Source organism: Podarcis bocagei, assembly GCF_964188305.1.
Source record: "Podarcis bocagei genome assembly, chromosome: Z".
Taxonomy (NCBI): domain Eukaryota; kingdom Metazoa; phylum Chordata; class Lepidosauria; order Squamata; family Lacertidae; genus Podarcis; species Podarcis bocagei.
Window position 1 is genome coordinate 22,760,328 of NC_138140.1, and position 19,856 is coordinate 22,780,183.

At 43.6% G+C, this 19,856-nt stretch overlaps 1 protein-coding gene across 1 annotated transcript; it reads left to right on the forward strand.

Moving 5' to 3' along the window:
- Window positions 1–751: 751 nt before the first annotated feature.
- MAGT1 (magnesium transporter 1) lies at window positions 752–15,621 on the forward strand. The gene is made up of 10 exons (XM_081178852.1): window positions 752–892; window positions 2,087–2,256; window positions 3,134–3,251; window positions 3,665–3,805; window positions 4,877–5,017; window positions 6,463–6,552; window positions 10,361–10,424; window positions 11,372–11,446; window positions 12,199–12,289; window positions 13,168–15,621. Exons 1-10 carry the CDS (start codon window positions 809–811, stop codon window positions 13,181–13,183), a joined length of 990 nt encoding a protein of 329 aa, XP_081034978.1. The 5' UTR covers window positions 752–808; the 3' UTR covers window positions 13,184–15,621.
- Window positions 15,622–19,856: the final 4,235 nt, after the last annotated feature.

Consider the following 19,856-nt stretch of genomic DNA (forward strand, 5'->3'; position numbering starts at 1 on the left):
AAAGAAGATTCCACCTAAACATTAGGAAGAACTTCCTGACAGTAAGAGCTGTTCGACAGTGGAATTTGCTGCCAAGGAGTGTGGTGGAGTCTCCTAGTTTGGAGGTCTTTAAGCAGAGGCTTGACAACCATATGTCAGGAGTGCTCTGATGGTGTTTCCTGCTTGGCAGGGGGTTGGACTCGATGGCCCTTGTGGTCTCTTCCAACTCTATGATTCTATGATTCTATTGATAATTTTATTGTTTTATAATTTTCGTAAACCAGTTTCGCGGTATTTTAGTTTGAAAAACGGTGCATAAATTTTATGAAATAAATAATCGTTAATAATTAATAAACAGCTTGTCTTTTAAATTTGACGCATCCCTCTAACCCCTCCCTGTTACCCCTCCCTTTGGGGGCCGCTGAGCGCAAAGTCCTCCCGTCTGGCGCAGAACCCAGAGACAGGCTGTGCGGGCTGCCTGTCAGTCCGCACGAAGTCCGCCCAACCGGTCTCTGGCGGCCAATCATATCGCAACAGCTTACCCCATTCTCATTTGTCAACGGGAGTCTGACGCGTCCTTCCTACTCCCCCCGTCCCTCCTCCCCTCCCGAACTCCTTTCTCCTCCACTTCCAGTCCAAAAAGTAAAAGTTCGGGTAGGGGCGGAGACTTAGTGAAAGAGGAAGAAGTGCAGGGGACCAATAGCTAGGCAGCGGAAGTTTCTTTCACCCAATCCGGTACTGGCCCGACGCGCGGCCTGGCCTATGGGCGCCGGGCTGCCCGTGAGTGGCTTTTCTGCCTGTCGCTGAAGGAAGGGAGGCCGGTTCAGTCATGGCGGCGTTTCTGAGGGTTCTGGCTCTGGCTTTCTTGGCCGTGCTGGCCGGCTCCGGCGTCGGAGGGCAGAAGAAGAAGGAGGTGAGTGGGGCTGGCTGGAGGAGGGCCGATGCGATCGCGATCCAGGCGCGGAGGAGGAGAGGGAGAGGGGCACACCGAGGTCATCCAACCGCCCACCTTTCTTACTCTCAGGGCCCAACTTACGGAGGCTCGCCAACAACTGTTTGCTAGGCCCGCAGTTATCCTAGGAAGAGCTGTGTGTGTGTGATGGACTACAGGGTTGCCGAGCATGTGCAGAGTGCCACCGCCGCCCCGGCGCGCGCCTCAAGCACTTTGCATCGCTTAATCGCCGCTCGTCTCTCCCACTGCAGTCCTGTGGGAGTCTTCGCCCCCCTCAGGCTGCTGCTGCTAAGTTGCCGCCGCAGAGAGTTCCTTGGTGGAGAGATGGATTCATAACAAGGGATGACGATGATGAAGATTATAATGAATGAAAAAGTTGTTGGCTGCGCCTTCAGCTGCTGCCAGTTACACTGCAATAGAATACGTTTCGCCTAATTTATGCACGACCAGGCTGCAGCTATAGGCGCAAGCGAATTAGTGCCGCCAGATTTTAGCAAGAGATACCTAGAAGAGGGTGCGTTTTCCTGTCACGTAAGGTAAACGACGGGCGCTGCCTGCGCTTGAGGAGGAGGAGGATCCGACGGTTATGACTCTTAGTCAGGCAGTAAATGGCAGATGATGAGGGAGAGAACTGAGAATGGGGCAGCATCTAAGGGTGCCTTGGCATGTCTATGCAGACCGTATGTTGTGTGGCCAAGTTCATGGAATCAAAGGCTTGTTGCTGGTTGCATTATCTGAATGCTGTGAACAAGACTAGTGTACTCCATATAATCTGGACATCTTCCGTAGCCTCTGACCACAGGCTGATGGGAGTTGTAGTCTGTCAACATCTGTAGGACACGAAGTTACAAGGCAGCACTGAGGAAGTGAATATTCACCTTGATTTATCAATGCTAGTTGCTGTAAAGAAATGGTACTAGGAAGGAGATGAAATGATAACATACTGGAAAGGCTAAAGAGAAGACATAAGTATTCCATTCTCTGTCTCCCAACACAGCTTAGGAGCTGGGTCTGATTCTGGGATCATGCAGCTAATACATTATTATTATTTAAATGTCATACATGGTTGTTCAGATTAAGCTGTAGTAGCTTAGACTCCTAGTAGAAGACTTGTTTAACAGAAACTGTTTTCTTCTTTCCAATTTTATATTTTAGATGGTTCTTTCAGAAAAAGTGAACCAGCTGATGGAATGGGCTAGCAAACGGTCGGTAATTCGACTGAACGGTGATAAATTTCGTCGTCTTATAAAGGCACCACCAAGAAACTACTCTGTGATTGTTATGTTCACTGCGCTTCAGCCTCACAGACAATGTGTTGTGTGCAAGTATGGATTTAAATTACTTGAAAATTCATTATTACAGAAAACCTTGTATGCTTTTTGTGTCACAGTATTTCTCCTTTGTTTTATCCTTTTTACTTCAAACTTATTCTGTTGTACTCAAGGGGAAAGCACCATGCTAGCATTCAAAAAATCAGGTGTACCAAAAGATTGTTGAAGTAGCAATTAATCATTGTGATATTTTGAAAATAATTCTTTTAGAAATGATATAAAGTCATACACAGGGAGTTGCTTTTTAAGTTAAAAGTACTATACCTGCTTCTTACAAAGAGAATTTGACAGAAAGAATGTTCAAACAATTCATGTAGGTATTGTGCTTGCTAAACCTTATTCAAGCACCTGATTCACAGACCATCATCTTTAATTGACTTAGCATTTGGCATCAGAGACTTAAATTCTACCTGCGCACCTCTGAAGTGCCAACCGTAACTGGTTTAGCATTTAGCATTAAAGATTTAAATTCTACTTACTCACACCTGGAGTGCCATCTGTTCTCAAATTATAAAAATATTCTCAAAGAAATGCTCATTGACATGAGGGATCCAGCTAAAGACATTATTTATTGGTACTACATTAGCTGAGACTGAGGGATGTGGGTCTTTGAATCCTACTATATAAAAGGCTTTCTCCAAAGAAAGCAAAATTGCAACTTTGTGGGAACGCCAGGAAGTATATGCATCCCTGTCAGTTCAGATGCTGTTCTTTTGTAGTGGTGACTTGTGGCTGCATGATCATTGCTGCTGTTCAGGTTTCTTCTTACAGCTAGTGTGAAAGTGTGGGCTTACGTTCTTCTGATGGGCTAAATGCTTTTAAATCTTGACATGGTTAGATGCTTGAACAGCACTTTCTTACATTTTTGTAGGCAAGCTGATGAAGAATATCAGATTCTGGCAAACTCATGGCGGTACTCAAGTGCATTCACAAACAGGATCTTTTTTGCCATGGTTGATTTCGATGAAGGCTCTGATGTATTTCAAATGGTAATGTGCTTCTTGCGTAGTTATACTTGTGGAGTAGGATTAAGAAAAAGATGTGCATTACTGTTTTGTTTTTAAAAACGGTTTACACTTACTGGGGCATCAGTAACATAAACATACTTAATATTACTCTAATATTTAGGATTGCACATTAAGTAATAACTTGCTTCTTCAGAGCATTTCAAACTAAGTGGAGTGGGAGGGAAGAAATAAGTTTTTCTGGTAACCTGTAGTACAACTACTGGTATTTATGTGAGGCAGTGGAGTTTGCAACATAGACCTATGTGTCTTGGTTCACAAGTTATGCCTGGATAACTTCAGAATCTGAGCTCCATTTCAGAGCATGGATTTTAGGTAGCAGCTCAACAGACAATTTGAGTGACAGTACATTTCTTTGTGTTTCTTAAAAAATACAGCTCAATATGAACTCTGCTCCAACCTTCATTAATTTCCCACCAAAAGGGAAACCGAAAAAAGGTGACACATACGAACTGCAAGTACGAGGTTTTGCTGCTGAACAGCTAGCCCGTTGGGTTGCTGATAGAACTGATGTCAATGTAAGTAAAGGCCAGACTTCAACTTCTATGCAGTGTTTTGCTTCTAACTGTAATATAAAGAAATATATTATTGTTCTGTTGCCTCAAATAGCAGGTCTGCCACACGAAGAGAACAAGTTCATGAGCACTTGTCCATCTTTTCCACCGTATGCATACACTCAATACAATTATTTCTTTTAAACCAGAACAGTTTACTTAATCTTATTTTGGTGCTCTATTAAATCATGTTTTCCATGGTGGATGGAGAAAGGGTCGGTGGGTTGAACTGTTAGATATTTTTATGGAGAGGCAATTTTGTTGTTTCCTGTGCTTCCCAGTTGTCATGAGCATCCTGGTAAAACTGCTAGTGATTGGAGTGTCTTTTTAAAAATACTTCTGGTATATTCTCATGTCACTTTTCAAATTATTTTCAGGGCATTCTAAAATCCAGCAACAACCCTTTGCTATGGTTTTTGTATTATTTTTGCAGCTTAATCCTATCCTTAATCCTATATTATCTGGGAGTAAGGCCACTGTGTTCGGTGGGAATTGTTTCCACATAAGTGTGCATGTAATAAATGCAGCTTTAAATTGTTTAAAGGTTCTTATTAGAGATCTGTGGGCATCTGCACCATTTACCTGTAAGGTAAGATTGACTGCAACTTGGAGCAGGAATACCTCAGTGGTACATCTCGGTACATCTTCATTGTGGTCTAGTATACTCCGTGCTATTTCTGAGGTTTTGTACACAAGATGAAACATTTTCTTTTTAAAGCAGATGTTTTTGTAATGTGCTTCCTGGCTATAGTTTAATTGTAACCTACTTTGAGGTAGCTTATGAGAACAACAGAGTGTAATGTAATTAAAATATTGAAATTATTTGTATACTTCAGTGTTACTTCTCAAAAGCAATTTTCCGTATGGAACACTTTAGATTTTTTTTTTTGGAAGTTGAAGTAGCTTTGCTGCATTCTCAAAAACTTACCTATCCCTCTAGTAGTAAAACTGTTCAGGAATTATTGGTGCCTATATATTTTTGTACAGAATTCTTCCAGTTTGCTTTAATGTGCAAACTGTTTTTGACTTTCATAGATCCGTGTGATAAGGCCTCCAAACTATGCTGGGCCCTTGATGTTGGGGCTGCTCCTCACTGTTATTGGTGGCCTTGTGTACTTAAGAAGAAGCAACCTGGATTTTCTGTATAACAAGACAGGCTGGGCTTTTGCTGCTTTGGTGAGCAAATTATGTTGTAACCACTTTGTTTCCTCTTTTCTCCCCAGGATCCCTCTCCCAACCTTCCTCATCACTTGGCCTATTCTTTGCATGCATCTACTGTGATCTGGCTGTATTGTTTTTCAGTTTAAAAAACAGATTGTCATTCTGGTTTTTAGTAACAGTTTCTTTTCCACTGATTCAGATTGAAGGGCTGCTGTATCTTGTGCCCCATTCCTGTCAGCATCGCCCTTGAGCCAGTGCCACCAACTGGACTCATCCACTTCAGCCACGACTGGGCTAGGCAAGCTGGGTAGCACTTCCAGAGACCACCTTCTGCACAGGAACAGGTCAAAGTGCTGTGGACTCACAGCTTAGAGTTGTGAGCACCGGATTCACTCCAACAAGAAGACAGTCGTCGTACAGCAGAGTATAGCAGAGTATAGCAGAGCATAAACGACTCGGAGAGCAGCTCTGTAGAATATCTTCTTTATTCTATCTACAACTATAATACACAACTATATACAGAGCTAAATGAGGTCTAAACGAAAAATGCTGAACTGCACCGAGTGTCTGCAGCTGCTCTTAGCAGCAACCTTATCTATACACACGATCTCTCTCTAACACTCAGTTTCTCTCTCTCTCTTTGATGTGAGGCTGGAGCGGAATTAAGTAGAGAGCAGAAACCGCCCCCTCCTCTCTGGAGAATCAGCAGAGAACATCAGCAGATTCTTGGATATGGGAAGGGTGAAATCTCCTCAATTCCAGGGGAGTATTAGCAAACAGGGTGGCTTTGGATCCTGAAGATCCACTGCCATTTCTAGAAAATCCCTTCTTGTTCTCTCAGAGTTCTGATATCAGAGTGATAATGGCTGTGGACCTTTCTGCAGCTTCATAAAGCAGGTATATGAGGTCAGATCTTCTTGTCTGAGGTTGAACCTCTCTGTCCTTTGAGAGGGAAATCAGGAGAATACTATTCTTCCCCCACTCCCACCCCTAAGATTGTGGCAAAATGTTTTTTGTTTGCTTGTTTGTAAATTGTTTTGAGTTTACATTTTAAAGGAAATAAAATAGCTTCATTCCCTTAGTGGGAGCTCTTTTATTTGAGGAAACATGCAGTTGTGAAATTACTGTTTTCTGTTGGATTAAAAAAAGGGTTTTAATTGCTTTGCTTGGGGCATGTTCAGTATTAGCAGCCACTTGTGGACAGGATGCTCTTGGCTATGTCACATGATTGTGTAATATTCAATCATGATGTGGGCATAAATGAAATATAAACTCGTTTTGAGGATTCAACTAGGACACAGGCTCAGAATATATTTGAAATTTAAAGCTGTGGGGAAATAGTGGGAACAAATTAATGATCAGTATTGTTTGAGGTCACTTAAAAGGTGAGCAATGTTTGAATCAGGGATGTCTTTCTTGGTGCTTACAAGTTTACTGATTTCTCAACATGTTGTTTCCAGTGTTTCGTTCTGGCAATGACATCAGGGCAAATGTGGAATCACATCAGAGGGCCACCATATGCTCATAAGAATCCCCATACAGGTCAAGTGGTAAGTGATCGTTTAAAAAACAAACAAACATCAAAACTCCAGTATAACTTTTTAAATATGTTAACATGTCTTTCAGCATATACTCCCCTTCCAAGTTCATTTGTAAAAATCTAAAACACATGAAAATACAACCCCCATCCCATAAAAGCAGCAGCTACTAAGTATTTTTTCATGTGTCAAAGTGTCAAACAACTCAACCACAGACTTCAATTAATGTTTCTCGAGAGGCTTTCTAAGGACCAGCAGAGTGTCTCTCTGGTTCCAAAGAGTTCCAGAGATTCCCACCCTGGGAGAAAGCACTATTCCTTGCACTCACACAATTTAATAGCTCTTGCTTGATGGACCAGAGAGCAGGGCTCCTGCTTGGGCAGGCTCATGCAGGTATAGGTGGCCCTTTAGACAACATAGTCACCAACGATGTAGGGTTCTAAAGGCCACAACCAGCTTTGAATTGAGTCCAGAAGCAGAGGGGTTGTCAGTGTAACTGATACAGGATAGGTGTATTCAGAACAGGAGGTACAGAATATGTAACAGATACAGAACAGGAGTATTCAGAATAGGTGATACATTTTTTACTGAAGTGTGTAGATTATTGTAGCTAGTATACATTTCTCTCCTCCTGAATCTTTTTTTGCCACACTCTGCCTGTTAAAGAGGTCCCTAATTAGGCATATTTCTTCCTTCAATTTATTTTTAAAGGTTCTGTCTTTCATACCTGTAGGCCTCTTAAATGTGAAACTGAGAGTTTCTAGGCTGTGCTAGCAGTGAAAAGAATGTGGTTATTTTAAGCAACACTTCATTGCTTTCGGATTCTCACAAACTGTTGGTCACAGTAATGCTTCTAAATCTCGCATTTTCAGTTTTAAAAATATATACGTTTTTGCCTCCTATTTACTTTCACTACATACTGTTCAATTCAAAATTTATGTATCCTGTATTTGTTTGTATTCAACTTGGTTTTGCTCAGAGTTGACCCACTGAAATTAAGGAACATGATTAAATTATGCCCATTAATTTCAATGAGTAAGACTGAGTTCAGTGCCACCCCATGTTTAGTAAAAGTGCAGAAGCACATTGAATTGAGTTTTCTGTTTGAAAACTTGCAAAGGTTTAACATGGGGACCTTCTTTATAAGTCTGCTTTAAACCTTGATCAGGAGAGTTCTGTAGTTATTTTGGCACATGGCTTGCAATCGGAGCTCCTGCATGAAGCAGGATTGCCCTCTGTCTCCCCTGTGTTTTGTGCTGGCCCAGATGTTTAGCAAGTTGCTGCAAGTTTTAATCTGCCACCACATCTCTACTTATTAAGATTCATACCAAGAATGATTGAAGACTGGAATTTTTTTAAATTGGCAAAACCTGATTCTAACATTTATACATATATACAATGAAAGCCTTGTTTGCCACACAGAGTATTATTTCAATTGACTTCACAAGGGGGTGAGACAGTACGTAATATTGGATGGCGTTACACCATGTGACCTCTGCACAGTGATATCATGAACTGGCTGGCTGAAGGGGAGTCGTGGGTTGCACCAGCCGGGGAACCCCCAATGGAAACCCCAGAGCAGGAAGGCTCAGAGCCAGGGGATTGGTGGTGGGATGCTGAGGAGAGGTCAGGGGGAGAGGCTTGGAAGGAAGGCCTGGATGTTGAAGGTGCAACAGGGTTTAGTGAGTAGGAAGTGTTGGTGACAGGGAGCAGTTCAGACTCCGAGGCTGAAGCAGAGGATGGGGGTCAAGAGGCTGCTGAAGAATCCAGGGACTCTCCCTCTCCTGCTGCGACAAGCTCCCCTCCTTCTTGGTCTCCAAGCGCCGATACTTGCTGAGTTGTATAAAGTTAAACTGACTAAAGAGTTAACTTCACTAACAATGAAGCCTTGCGTCTTTCGTATTGACTTGCATCTGACTCTGGCCCTGACAAGTATGAAGTATGATCACATCTTGTTATGTTCCAGGGACAGAACAAAAACATATATATCCGAACACCCCTGGAACCTCCCCTGCATGAGCAATTTTACCTCCCAGAACTGGTGCACTGAACAGGTCTTGCCCCCACAAACAAGGCAGAGAGCTTTTATGCTCTCCTACTTGCTCTGGGAGGCTCTCTTGTTGCTTCTGGGAGGCTCTCACAAGATCTGAGTTCCCACAAGATCTTGTGAGAGCCTCCCAGAGCTTGGTAAGCAAGGTGGAGAGCTTAAAAGCTATTTGTGTGCCAGGAAAACCCAGAACAGAAGGAGCTTTTAAGCTCTCCAACTTGCATGCAATTAATTTGCAAGCTTACAACTTGCCAGCTTTCAGCTACAGAGGTTGAAATTGTGCTAGTTAATTGTGTGCAAGATGTGATCATACGGTATTACTAGTAATCCAGGGATTGGACCAGCTGTGTGGATACAAATCAAATGTATTGCGAATTGTAGTTCCTATAGGAAAAATCCATTTAGGCAGTTTTGTAAAAATGCTTATTCAGACATAAAAAATCCGTTTTTGGCATCTTATTTTTGGATTTGGAGGTGGTGGTACACTCCAATTTTCTCACTGGCGTTTCATCTGGTTAGAGAAAAAACCCAAGGAACTTCTATAATCTTTGGTTTGTACTCTTATTTCTTAGTTCAACAAAGGAACATGGATATAGGCCTCTGAAAACACATAGAAAGGCATTTTAATATAATTAGACAGGGACCAATCGACCCATATGCTCATTTTCAATGGGTATCATTGGGGCACTTTGTATGGTAGGGGGAAGAGGTATAATTTTATTTTAAGTTAATTTCTTATTTATGCAAAACCGATAAACATTTTTTTAAAAAACAACTTCAGAAGCCAAACACTGATAGTAAATTCATCTGAATACACTTAAATGGAAGTTGCACACTTCTTAAAGGAGGATATGGAGTGTGTGTTAGAAAGACCAGTAACCTTTTTAGTTGGGTCCTGTTGCTCCTTTGCATATCTTAGGGAGAAAGTGAAACTTCATTTCTTGGAAGCAAATCTTTTATTCAGTTTTGTTAGTTGTCGTCTTTAAAGTGCATATATGCATTTCATAAACCAACTGGATAGATTTCCCTTTTGCTGGGAGGTATGGTATTTTGTGTTATGGCTCCAACTTCTGGTCAAGGCAGGTGCAAACGCTTTGGAAAAAGGCTATAACAACCATGATGCTCCAGTAAGCAGTGGTTCCCAGGGGGTCTGTGGCACCATTCACATAACAAAAAGTACTATAGAGAGAGCAAAATTTTCAAAAGTAGGGGTCCATGGCTTGGCTTTTGAAACAAAAGGGGTCCACAGAACTTAAGTAATTGGGAACCACTAGTTCGCTCCTCTCTTGGTCAGATTAGGTACAATTGCTTCTCTCCGACTCTCTCTTTGGCTCTTGGGTAGATGGAATTGCTGAAAGAGTGCTCTTCCTTGCTTTTTGAGATTGTTATAGGTGACAGTAACATCACAGTCTCTAGCCTAGGAGGACTGGGCTATTGCCTTTGTAGGTTAAAGCCAGCATTTTAAATGTAGAAAGCAATCGCTGTTACACATCCTGAAATGTTGTAGTTCCTGGCAGGAGATGGACCATCGCATGGAGTATTAGCTGACCTGAGAAGGCAGGTACCACAGTAATATGCTCTGGGAATAACTACTGATTGGAACAGTTTTGCAGTCAGTAGAATCCCTTTTAAGCAAGTCTGGAGACTGAGTGAACCTGGCTTTTCATCCCCATGTAGATATGTGTGTGAGCATGTGCAAATTTAGATCAGGAATCTTATAATCAAATATGAAATAATCAAAACTGCATAATTTTTTTAACCCTTTTCTTGCAGAGCTATATCCATGGGAGCAGTCAAGCCCAATTTGTTGCTGAAACACACATTGTTCTGTTGTTTAGTATCCTTCTTAACAACAAATACTTAAGCTTGAAAGCCTTTCAACCAGATCTAGCCAAAGTTTCCTGGGGTTTGCATCGGTGACTTTGCAACCTTCTAAAGAAATCATTGATCAGATCAAGCAAGTAGTTGCTGAATTCTGATGCCAGTCAGGTGTGGTTATCTGAATGGAAAGCCATTGTAACTGCTAGATTTTCATATAGGTAGTAGCCAACTACGTTAAGAGTAGACTCAGTGAAATGAATACTGTAGATCTAAATGTGTGTCCATTATTTTCAGTGGCTCCTCTCTCAGTAGGATTGCTGTTATTTTTAAGGACAGACATGCTTAGGATGTTTGTACTTTTACCTCTTGTTATAAACGTTCCTGGGGGTTATCTGTATAAGTTTAAGCTTTTAATTGTAACTTCGAAGTGCCACAGACTGTGCATTTCCCTCTCTATGCTTCTTGAGTTTGTTTCTGTTAGTAAAAACTGAAAATGGCATTGCTTGTGAAGTGGGTTGTAATCCATGAAAGCTTTTGACTCAATAAGTTTGTCTTTATAAACTCCTTTGAATTATTTGATTTGGTTAACATTGTGTAACTTATGCTGCCTGCCCCATCCCTAATTCAGTGATTTCCCCCTCCAGCTCCCCTCACTGCTGTCTCTTGCTTCCAATTGTGCATAAAAGATAACAAGTCAGGTGGGGTGGGCAGGAATCTAGCAAGGTTTTGAGAATGCAGAGACCTAAAACATAATGACTCTTACCCTTCCTCCTTTTTTCTGTAGTTCAACCCAGAATGCTAGGACAAGGTTGCTGAGTTCAAACTTGGCTCAGTCTTGCAAACTCTGCAACTACAGCAAAAGTTAGGATTTTTCTAAATGCATAGCATTAAGAAACTGGTTAGGAATGTGCCGTACTTTTGTTCAGCCTGTTGAAGTGGTTTAGCCTTAAACAGCTTTCTCAGATGCTGGTGTTACTCTTGGGATGGTGCTCCTGCATGAAGCTGCAACTTCTGACCTAGAGGTAATGAAGAGAAAAAGTAAGTACCAGATTTCGCTTCACCTGGCAGGGATGGTAATGTTGGGTTGCAGCGCCATCTTCTGGTCAATCCTGACACCACAGCATCCTTCCTTCCTTCCTTCCTTCCTTCCTTCCTTCCTTCCTTCCTGTGCCTGGAATGCAGTGTGCTTGTATTTTTAAACAGGGAATGCCAGGATGCGAAAAGCAGGTGTTGTCAGTAAGAATAGGTTTGTTACTTATTGCTGGTTTTCTAAGTTGTATGGCCTCTTTTGCTCCTTTTGAGAGTTTTCTCACAAATTAATTTAGTTGGAACTGCAGTTAGACAATCTGCGTGGGTGGTGCTGTGGTCTAAACCACTGAGCCTAGGGCTTGCCGATCAGGTTGGCGGTTCGAATCCCCACAATGGGGTGAGCTCCCGTTGTTCAGTCCCAGCTCCTGCCCACCTAGCAGTTCGAAAGCACGTCAAAGTGCAAGTAGATAAATAGGTACCGCTCCAGTGGGAAGGTAAACGGCATTTCTGTGAGCTGCTCTGGTTTGCCAGAAGTGGCTTAGTCATGCTGGTCACATGACCCGGAAGCTGTCTTCGGACAAATGCCGTCTCCCTCGGCCTATAGAATGAGATGAGCGTGCAACCCCAGAGTCGTCCGCAACTGGACCCTAACAGTCAGGGGTACCTTTACCTTTAAGCATTCTTTAAATTTCAGTTTCATGATTGATTATTTTCATGCTGTTTTGGCAAGCTGACTTCATTTTGTGATTTATTTCCTGCAGTAATGTGTATGGCTGGCATCGGTTTGGTGGTCTTGTTCTTCAGTTGGCTGCTGTCAATATTTAGATCTAAGTACCATGGCTATCCATACAGGTATGTATTTTTTGCTATTTAAAATCCCTTTATCCCAATAAATATCTTTTTAATAGTATTTTGACATCGAGTTTCCCTGGGAAAAAATTGCATAGTTTGTTTGTTTGGATAGTTCCAAACTATTAATAATACTTAGAGAACACTGAACATGGTGTCACTTTTTTCCTTAATGATGTGTTATGAAGTAACACTAATGTCTCAACAAATGAAACTGATCTGTAGAAAACATGACTTGAAAAAAGAGACATTGCACATACTTTAGTAAACCAAGAAATCTTTAATAAAAAATACATTTAAATAAATAAAATGATGTTTTATGAAGAATATGAATTAGACTGATTTTTTTAAAACAAGCAAGTTAGAAGATAAATAAATCAGATCAAGGGATGCAAGCATGGCCATTCAGAATGCACAATGCAGTACATCACAGGGTTAAAACCACAGGGGGGGAATCTTTGTTTTATAACCAGACAAAAGACTACCTTTTCTGTTTTGTGATTAAAGAAAAAACATACTTTGTAACTTGGGAAGTATTTGGACAAGTCTCTAAAATATGCTAGGCCTACATGCGGTATACAAATGGCATGCACAGGTTCCTGCTTGCAGAGAGATTGTCTAAGTGGGACTTGGAGGGAGAGGACCCTGAGCTAAGAAATCATCAGCTGCTGTTCTGTTGGCATGTTTTCTGTCACACTTCCCAAATGATGCCAACTAAAATTTAAATGCAGCATATTCTGATGCCAAGTACATTTTACATTTTTCTAAAATCAGTGGGTGTTCAATTTGAGTCTTTAGGATTTGTGAGCAATAATTGCTTATTTTGATTTGGTAACCTAAAAAGTGTGTGTTCTCTCTCTCTCTCTCTCTCTCTCTCTTAGCTTCCTAATGAGCTAAAGAATGTTGCATCTCTGCTGTTTTCCTGAAGCGTGAAATATGTGGACCATGCTACCTCCATTTGAAATGAATAGGAATGAGACTGTTGCACACCAAACCAAAGATGTCAAGTGCCTTGACAATTTGCCCTAAAAGTCATGGGGAGTACAGTGGTACCTCGGGTTAAGTACTTAATTCGTTCCGGAGGTCCGTTCTTAACCTGAAACTGTTCTTAACTTGAAGCACCACTTTAGCTCATGGGGCCTCCTGCTGCTGCCGCGCTGCCGGAGCACAATTTCTGTTCTCATCCTGAAGCAAAGTTCTTAACCTGAGGTATTATTTCTGGGTTAGCGGAGTCTATAACCTGAAGCGTATGTAACCCGAGGTACCACTGTATTAAGATACATGCTCTTTTCACCATTTAATTTAAGTCTAGTATAATTTTGCATCTGGGTTCCTTGTTTCTGATTAGTTTAAAAGAAAACTAAATTTTAATTGTCAGGCGACAGTCCAAAGACCCTCTTTTAGGCAGATGTTAGTGCCTCTGTGTTATGCATAGAGACACCCTGATAATCACAGTTACCATCACTTGTAGCTTCATGAACTACTGGACTTATTCATAGTTCCGCTGCGTTTCAGGGTGGCTTTTAGCGGGGGGAGGGGGAGCACAGGGAGGGCTGTTTTGACAATGGAGGTGCCCCAAAACAGTACAGTGTGCATGTGCAGCTTTCCATGCAGTCTTTTGGGCTGTGGCTTTAACTGTTATATACACTGCATTGTGTTTCTGGCACCTACGAGAACTTTACATTTTGCCCATATTTTTCTCCCCCTATTGCAAAGGACTCATTGCAGATGCATTCAGTAGGTCCCTCTTTGTAAGGCAGATGTTCAGCTTCCAAGTGATCTGATTCTATGTTGGGCAAAAGATTCCTGCATTGCAGGGGGTTGGACTAGATGATCGTTATGGTCCCTTCCAATTCTATGATTCTGTGATGACATTTTTAACCTCGGTTTCTGTGCAACATGTTCCAATGCAGAGCCAACTGGGAAGAGAAGTTGACTTTTTTTTTTTTTTTAAGTACATAACTTGAAAGTGACTTCCATAAGCCTTTCTCTCTCTCTCTCTCTCAAACCCTGGGAGTATCTTTCAGTAATACTGCTGTCATAATTATGAGGGGGGCCCGGTTGCATTCATTCGCGTTGTAATCTACACTAGAACTCCTTCAGTACAGTGCATCGTCCTCTTACTCCATGCACAGTTCAAATGCTCATGACTACCAGAAAGTGTTTTCTGATGTTGAAACTGTCATGTGGGCTTGTAGCCCCAGCAGACCTTTGTTCAATAAAGAAGCATCCTCAACAATTTGTGTTTAAAGGTGCACAGCCCGTATCTGATTCTCTGTGCAGAGCAGCCTGCTGTATACACATTCACCAGCCAGACAAAGTCAGTGTGGTCAGCCTTGATAGTACCAATTCACTATTGTGTTAGTCTCCCAAACAAGTGAATGGCACTGTTAAAGCTATTCATATTGCCAACTTGCTATGGGCTGAAAATAAGATCCTGTTCCAGTATGTTAATGGCATGCCTACTGCTCTAGGTGCTGTGTGTGTGTGTGTGTCATGCACAGAACTCTTCAGTGCATTTGACACTTGACTCACAGAGCAGTTTTCACATGGAAGCCTGTCTCTAGGAGTTGATTTCCATTGCCAGTTTGGGGCAACATCTCTTAAATCTGAACATATTGCATGCAGAATGCAGGGCAAAGCATCAAACATGTCTGTGCTTTTGCCATTGCCTTGTAATAATATTTCACTGCTTTTCTTTACCTCTGAATGCAGTGGAAAGGTGTGGGGTGAGAGAGGGAAGATCCCAATATGTATAATGAATCTTAGTTGGTGATTGTAAGCTTTATAAGAAAGCCTCTGTTTCTTCTGCTTTTGCTGCTTTCCCCAGCTCCTTCCATGTTCAATGAAAATGATCTGCTTGGTTCTCATCCTGCAGTCCATGAGGATACTAGGAACTGGATCTAGAAGGAATTTTAAAAGGATTCTAGGAACTGTATTAATTTGGAACTTCTGCTTCTTGGCTTGATAACACTGTCTCCTTCAAGGCAGGCCTAATGCTGGGTGTGATTGATGACATAGAACAAGAAAAACATAGTGCTTTTTCTCGAAGGGAGTGGGTATGGGGAAGGTAAAGGAAATTATGTTTCTCATTAAAAGTTGAATTAGAGGTAACTACTACTATACTGAACAAAATAGTTTTCTCTTATGCAAATTTGCTATATTTAATTATATTTCAAGTGCCTTAACACCATTAGTCTATTTTTTGATATTGACTCCATAAATATTTTTAAAAATGCATTTTTATACAGCTCACAGCATTCAGTTGTAGCATGGATATTGAAAGGACTACAATGGATTTTGAACAACTTTCAATAAATATTTTACCTACCCCTGCTGTTGTGTTTCTGAACTTTATCACATCTCTAAAACATCATTTGTGGACTACAGTCCACTGTGATGTTTCCCCCTCTGCAAGCCTCAGCTTGCTCCAAAGGCTGCATTTTGATAGAAAGATTTTTAGGTGCATTTGACTGAGATGATCTATATCATAAGTGGCCATCATCTAGCTCTATCACATTTGACTTTGACAAGCAATGTCTGCAGCAGTGAGAACATTGTTAGTAGTAACACTATCCAGGACTTCATTCTGGAAAGGTCTGCAGAGTGATCATCCCACTTGCACATTGTACCATAAGATGCACCTAGTTTTTAGAGGAGGGAAACAAGAAACAAGAAAGCAACGCAAAGCCTCTTGAGTGAAGAGGCAGGAGCGCTTCAGCTGCGCTCAAGAGGCTTTGCATGGCTATCCCTGAAGCCAAGAAAGCAAGAGGAATTGGTGCGCACCGATCCCTCTTGCTCTCCTGGCTTCAGTGATAGCTGCACAGCCTGCATTTGCTCCGTAAGACGCACACACATTTCCCCTTACTTTTTAGAGGGGGAAAGTGTGTCTTACGGAGCGAAAAATACGTTATTTATCGTTTGTTTATTTGATCTATATGCTACCCTTTATTGAAAGGTCCTAGGGCATTGTACAACATTAAGAACAAACTTTTCACAGTGTAATAATAAAAACATAATACAGAGGATAATTATACACAGCATAATCATCATCATCATCATAACAGCCATAGTCCCCGCATTTAATAGACCATAGATTGAGAGGCTTTCCCTCGTATTCTCCTACAGTAGTTGAGCAGAGTGGAGGGATCACTAACACCAAGCCCTGGTAGCAGCAAGGCCCCTGAAGTCAGCTGTCGCCTGACTGTTGGGATTCCTGTCTGCTAACTTCCAGCAACAACAAAACCCAAAGCCTTCATTGAACAGCATAAGGGATGGAGTGGGTTCCTACCAACCCACTTTGGGAACCACTGTGCTAACCACTTCTAAAGCGCTTCTCTGCCTTTGACAGTTGCAGAAGATGTGGTGTCCCTGCTACGTCTTCATGCTACACAGCTTCCATCTGTTGCATAACCATGTGGCTTGCAGAGAATCCTATCTAGAACACGCAAGTTGACAACCTATCTAGCCTTAGGAACTTCTGACCACTGGCCATGTGGAAAGCTGCACCACTACGGCCTCCCCAGGGAATGTTGTTGGCATCTGTCATGAGCAGGGGTCTGCAACCTAAGGTTCACTGGCCACAAGCAGCCCACGGGGGTCGTTTAAACAGTCCCCTAGCTGCCTGCTTGGCGAGTCCCTGTGTGCTGCACTAAACCAGCACAGTGCAAGGACTCGCTTTTGTAGTGCTGGAAATTGCGCATGCGCAGACGCCGGAAATCATGGGTATGCGTGCTCATGCTCTGGCCCACAGACGGATCTCCGCTAGAGTGAACTGGCCCAGGCAAGGTAAACCTTGCCGAGCCCTGGTCTTGAGATACAATGGAAGAGTGCTTCTTTGGGGGTAAAGTCAAGGCAGTTGGAGAGTCACAGCACCTGACATGGCTGTAGAGACTGATACAGGAGAGGAAGGTTTTATTGCAGATGATGGCATCCGTTTTTGCTGAAAGACCACCTGAATATATGCTACCCACTGGCTTGTCCTGGGCTGGAAGGACCATATGATAACTTTTCATCTCAGTTGTGTTTTGTTCAAGCAAATAAGGTCTTCCAGGGCTCTGGCCTATCTTGTTTTTCTGACCATGCTGTTTGGTCATGATTCACTGCAGGCTGTTTCCAACAGCTCAGCCCTGGGAAGAAGCATAGGGATTGTTTGCAGCAATTACATTTTGTAAATGTCAAGGTTGAGCTAAGCAGGTGTCTGAAGCGCATCCGAAACAAGGGATGCAACACAGCTTCAGCTGAGCCAGGAAAGCCTTGTTGCTCAGGCAAAGCCCCAGACTCAACAGCGTATTTCTGTAGCACCTTCCTGTTGGAGAGGGTCCCCAAAGGTGGTCCAGAGCCCCAAAGAAGTGCATTGCTGGGATCATGTAACAAGCAAAAGACCCCTCCTGTGCATAGCTAACCAAATACGAGCCCCAACACCGATGACGCCTTTCCAGCCATTAATGATATTGTCAGCCTAACACTGCTTTAAAGTTCCTTATCAAGGAAGTATAAAGATCAAATACGGGGAAAATAATCCATCTGGTATATTTCAATGAAGAAAAAGCTTACCTGTGCCTGATGATGTCCTGGAACATTTAGTACTTGCAAGGACGCTGGAGAACAGTGTGTGTGCTCACCAAACACCCTTCCAAGGACAGATAATACTAGAGCTGTTACAAGTGCTGCTTGCTATATCTTAAGAGCATTGGGGTACCTTTTTCAGCCGGAGGGCTGCATTCCCTCATAGGGACCCATGTGGGTAGTGGTAGGTGGTACAGTAGGATACATTCCAACCATTAAAAAACCATAGGGTTTCCAATGATGATGATGATGATGATGATGATAATAATAATAATAATAATAATAATAATAATTTATTATTTCTACCCCACCCATCTGGCTGGGTTTCCCCAGCCACTCTGTGCGCTTCCAACAGAAGGTTAAAAATACATTAAACATAAGAAGAGCCTGCTGCATCAGACCCAATGGGCCATGTAGTCCAGCATTCTGTTCTCATAGTAACCAACTAGATGCCCACAAATTGAAGCCCATAAGCAAGGCATGGGCACAAGAGCCTTCTTGTCCCCTCTTGTGGTTTCCATCTCCTTTAGTACCGTTTGGTGCAGCTCATTAGGCACTGCAGATTTGAAATCATTTAAAATACCATAGATTTTATAAGACAACTTTTTAACCCCAGAAAAAAGGTTAAACAGTCAGGGGTCGTCTTATACGCCGGGTATGGGCAGCAGGCTCTGCGCTGGGAGAAAGTTGCCTGGCATGGAGCGGAGCCCGCCACCCGCTGCTGCTGCAGGCTTCGCACTGGGAGAAAGACAGGGCTTATAAGACGAACCCCCAAATTGCAGCTGCCAATTTGGGGTGTTGTCTAATTATACGCCCTGTCGCCTAATATGCCGGAGTCTACGGTAGCTAGTTTTCCTATCTTGGGCTGGATCTCCTCCTTGCATTGTTTATTCTGTTATCACCAGATTGGGCACTGTTTTCCTTTTAGGTGAAGGCAGAGCAAAGTAGGGGTTAAGCAGCTCTGTATTCTTTCTGTCACCCTAAAGCATTTATCTGTCTTCTCCACAGAGAGGACCTACTACTTGGTTGTTCTTCCTCTTGCTTTGAACATAGCCAAAGAAACCTTTTTTTAAAAAAATTAATTAACCTCTCTTGCAAGCCTGAGCTCGTTCTGAGCTTTGGCCTGCCTCACTTTCTCCCTGCAACTGTTGGCTACACTCAGTGGCGTAGTGTGGGGGGTGCCAGGGGTGCCGGCCGCACCGGGCGCAACATCTGGGGGGGCGCGAGTCCAGAGGGAAGGGACAAGTTCCTTCCTCCGCCGGGCTCCCCGCCGCCACCGCCAGCCTTGCGCCCTAGCGCGCACGCCCCGCCGCTGCTGCGGCTGCGCTCCACTCACTGCTCGCAGGAGGAGCAGCCGCTGCAGCAGCGCCGGCGCCGCCACCGACGCCGGGCACGGGCAGCCTCTGCACCCCGCCGCCGCCGCCATCCCCTCGGCCCAGCCACAGGCGGCGGCTGCTTCTGCCGACTGGGAGGGAGGAGAGCTCCGAGGGGCCTCGCCGCACCCTGCGCTCCCCAAAACCCTCCGAGAGGAAGCCGGCGGGCGGGCGAGGGTCTCCCGGCAGAAGGGGGCACCACTGGCTCCAGCTCTCAGCGCAAGTCTCAGCCGCGGGGGGGGGGGGCCAGGACAGAGCACGGCTGGAAGCCCCCGGCCCGGACGGGAGGAGGAGAGGCGCTCGCCAAGCCCGGATCTGGAGCTCCACCTACAGCCCAAGGAGAGGAGGGGGCGGGGAGGCGCCCGAGGGGAGGGGGCTTCGGCTGCCTCGGCCCGCGGGGGCTCCGCAAATAATAAATTTAATAAATTCCTGCTGAGCCTTTGGGGGGGTCCTTGGCTCCTTCGCTCGCCCCCAGCCCCAGTGGCGTAGCGTGGGGGGGTGCAGGGGGGCCGGGCGCAACATCTGGGGGGGGGGTTGCTCGCACTCGAGTGCTAAAATCCACGGGTTAGGGGGCGCAAATTACTTGCCTTGCCCCGGGTGCTGACAACCCACGCTACGCCACTGGCTAC

Excerpts from the sequence above, each read along its gene's own strand:
- MAGT1 (XM_081178852.1), top strand. The coding sequence starts at position 809 with ATGGCGGCGTTTCTGAGGGTTCTGGCTCTGGCTTTCTTGGCCGTGCTG. Across the intron at positions 893-2,086 it reads GAGGGCAGAAGAAGAAGGAG|ATGGTTCTTTCAGAAAAAGT; the intron begins GTGAGTGGGGCT and ends TTTATATTTTAG. Across the intron at positions 11,447-12,198 it reads AGAGGTAATGAAGAGAAAAA|TAATGTGTATGGCTGGCATC; the intron begins GTAAGTACCAGA and ends TATTTCCTGCAG.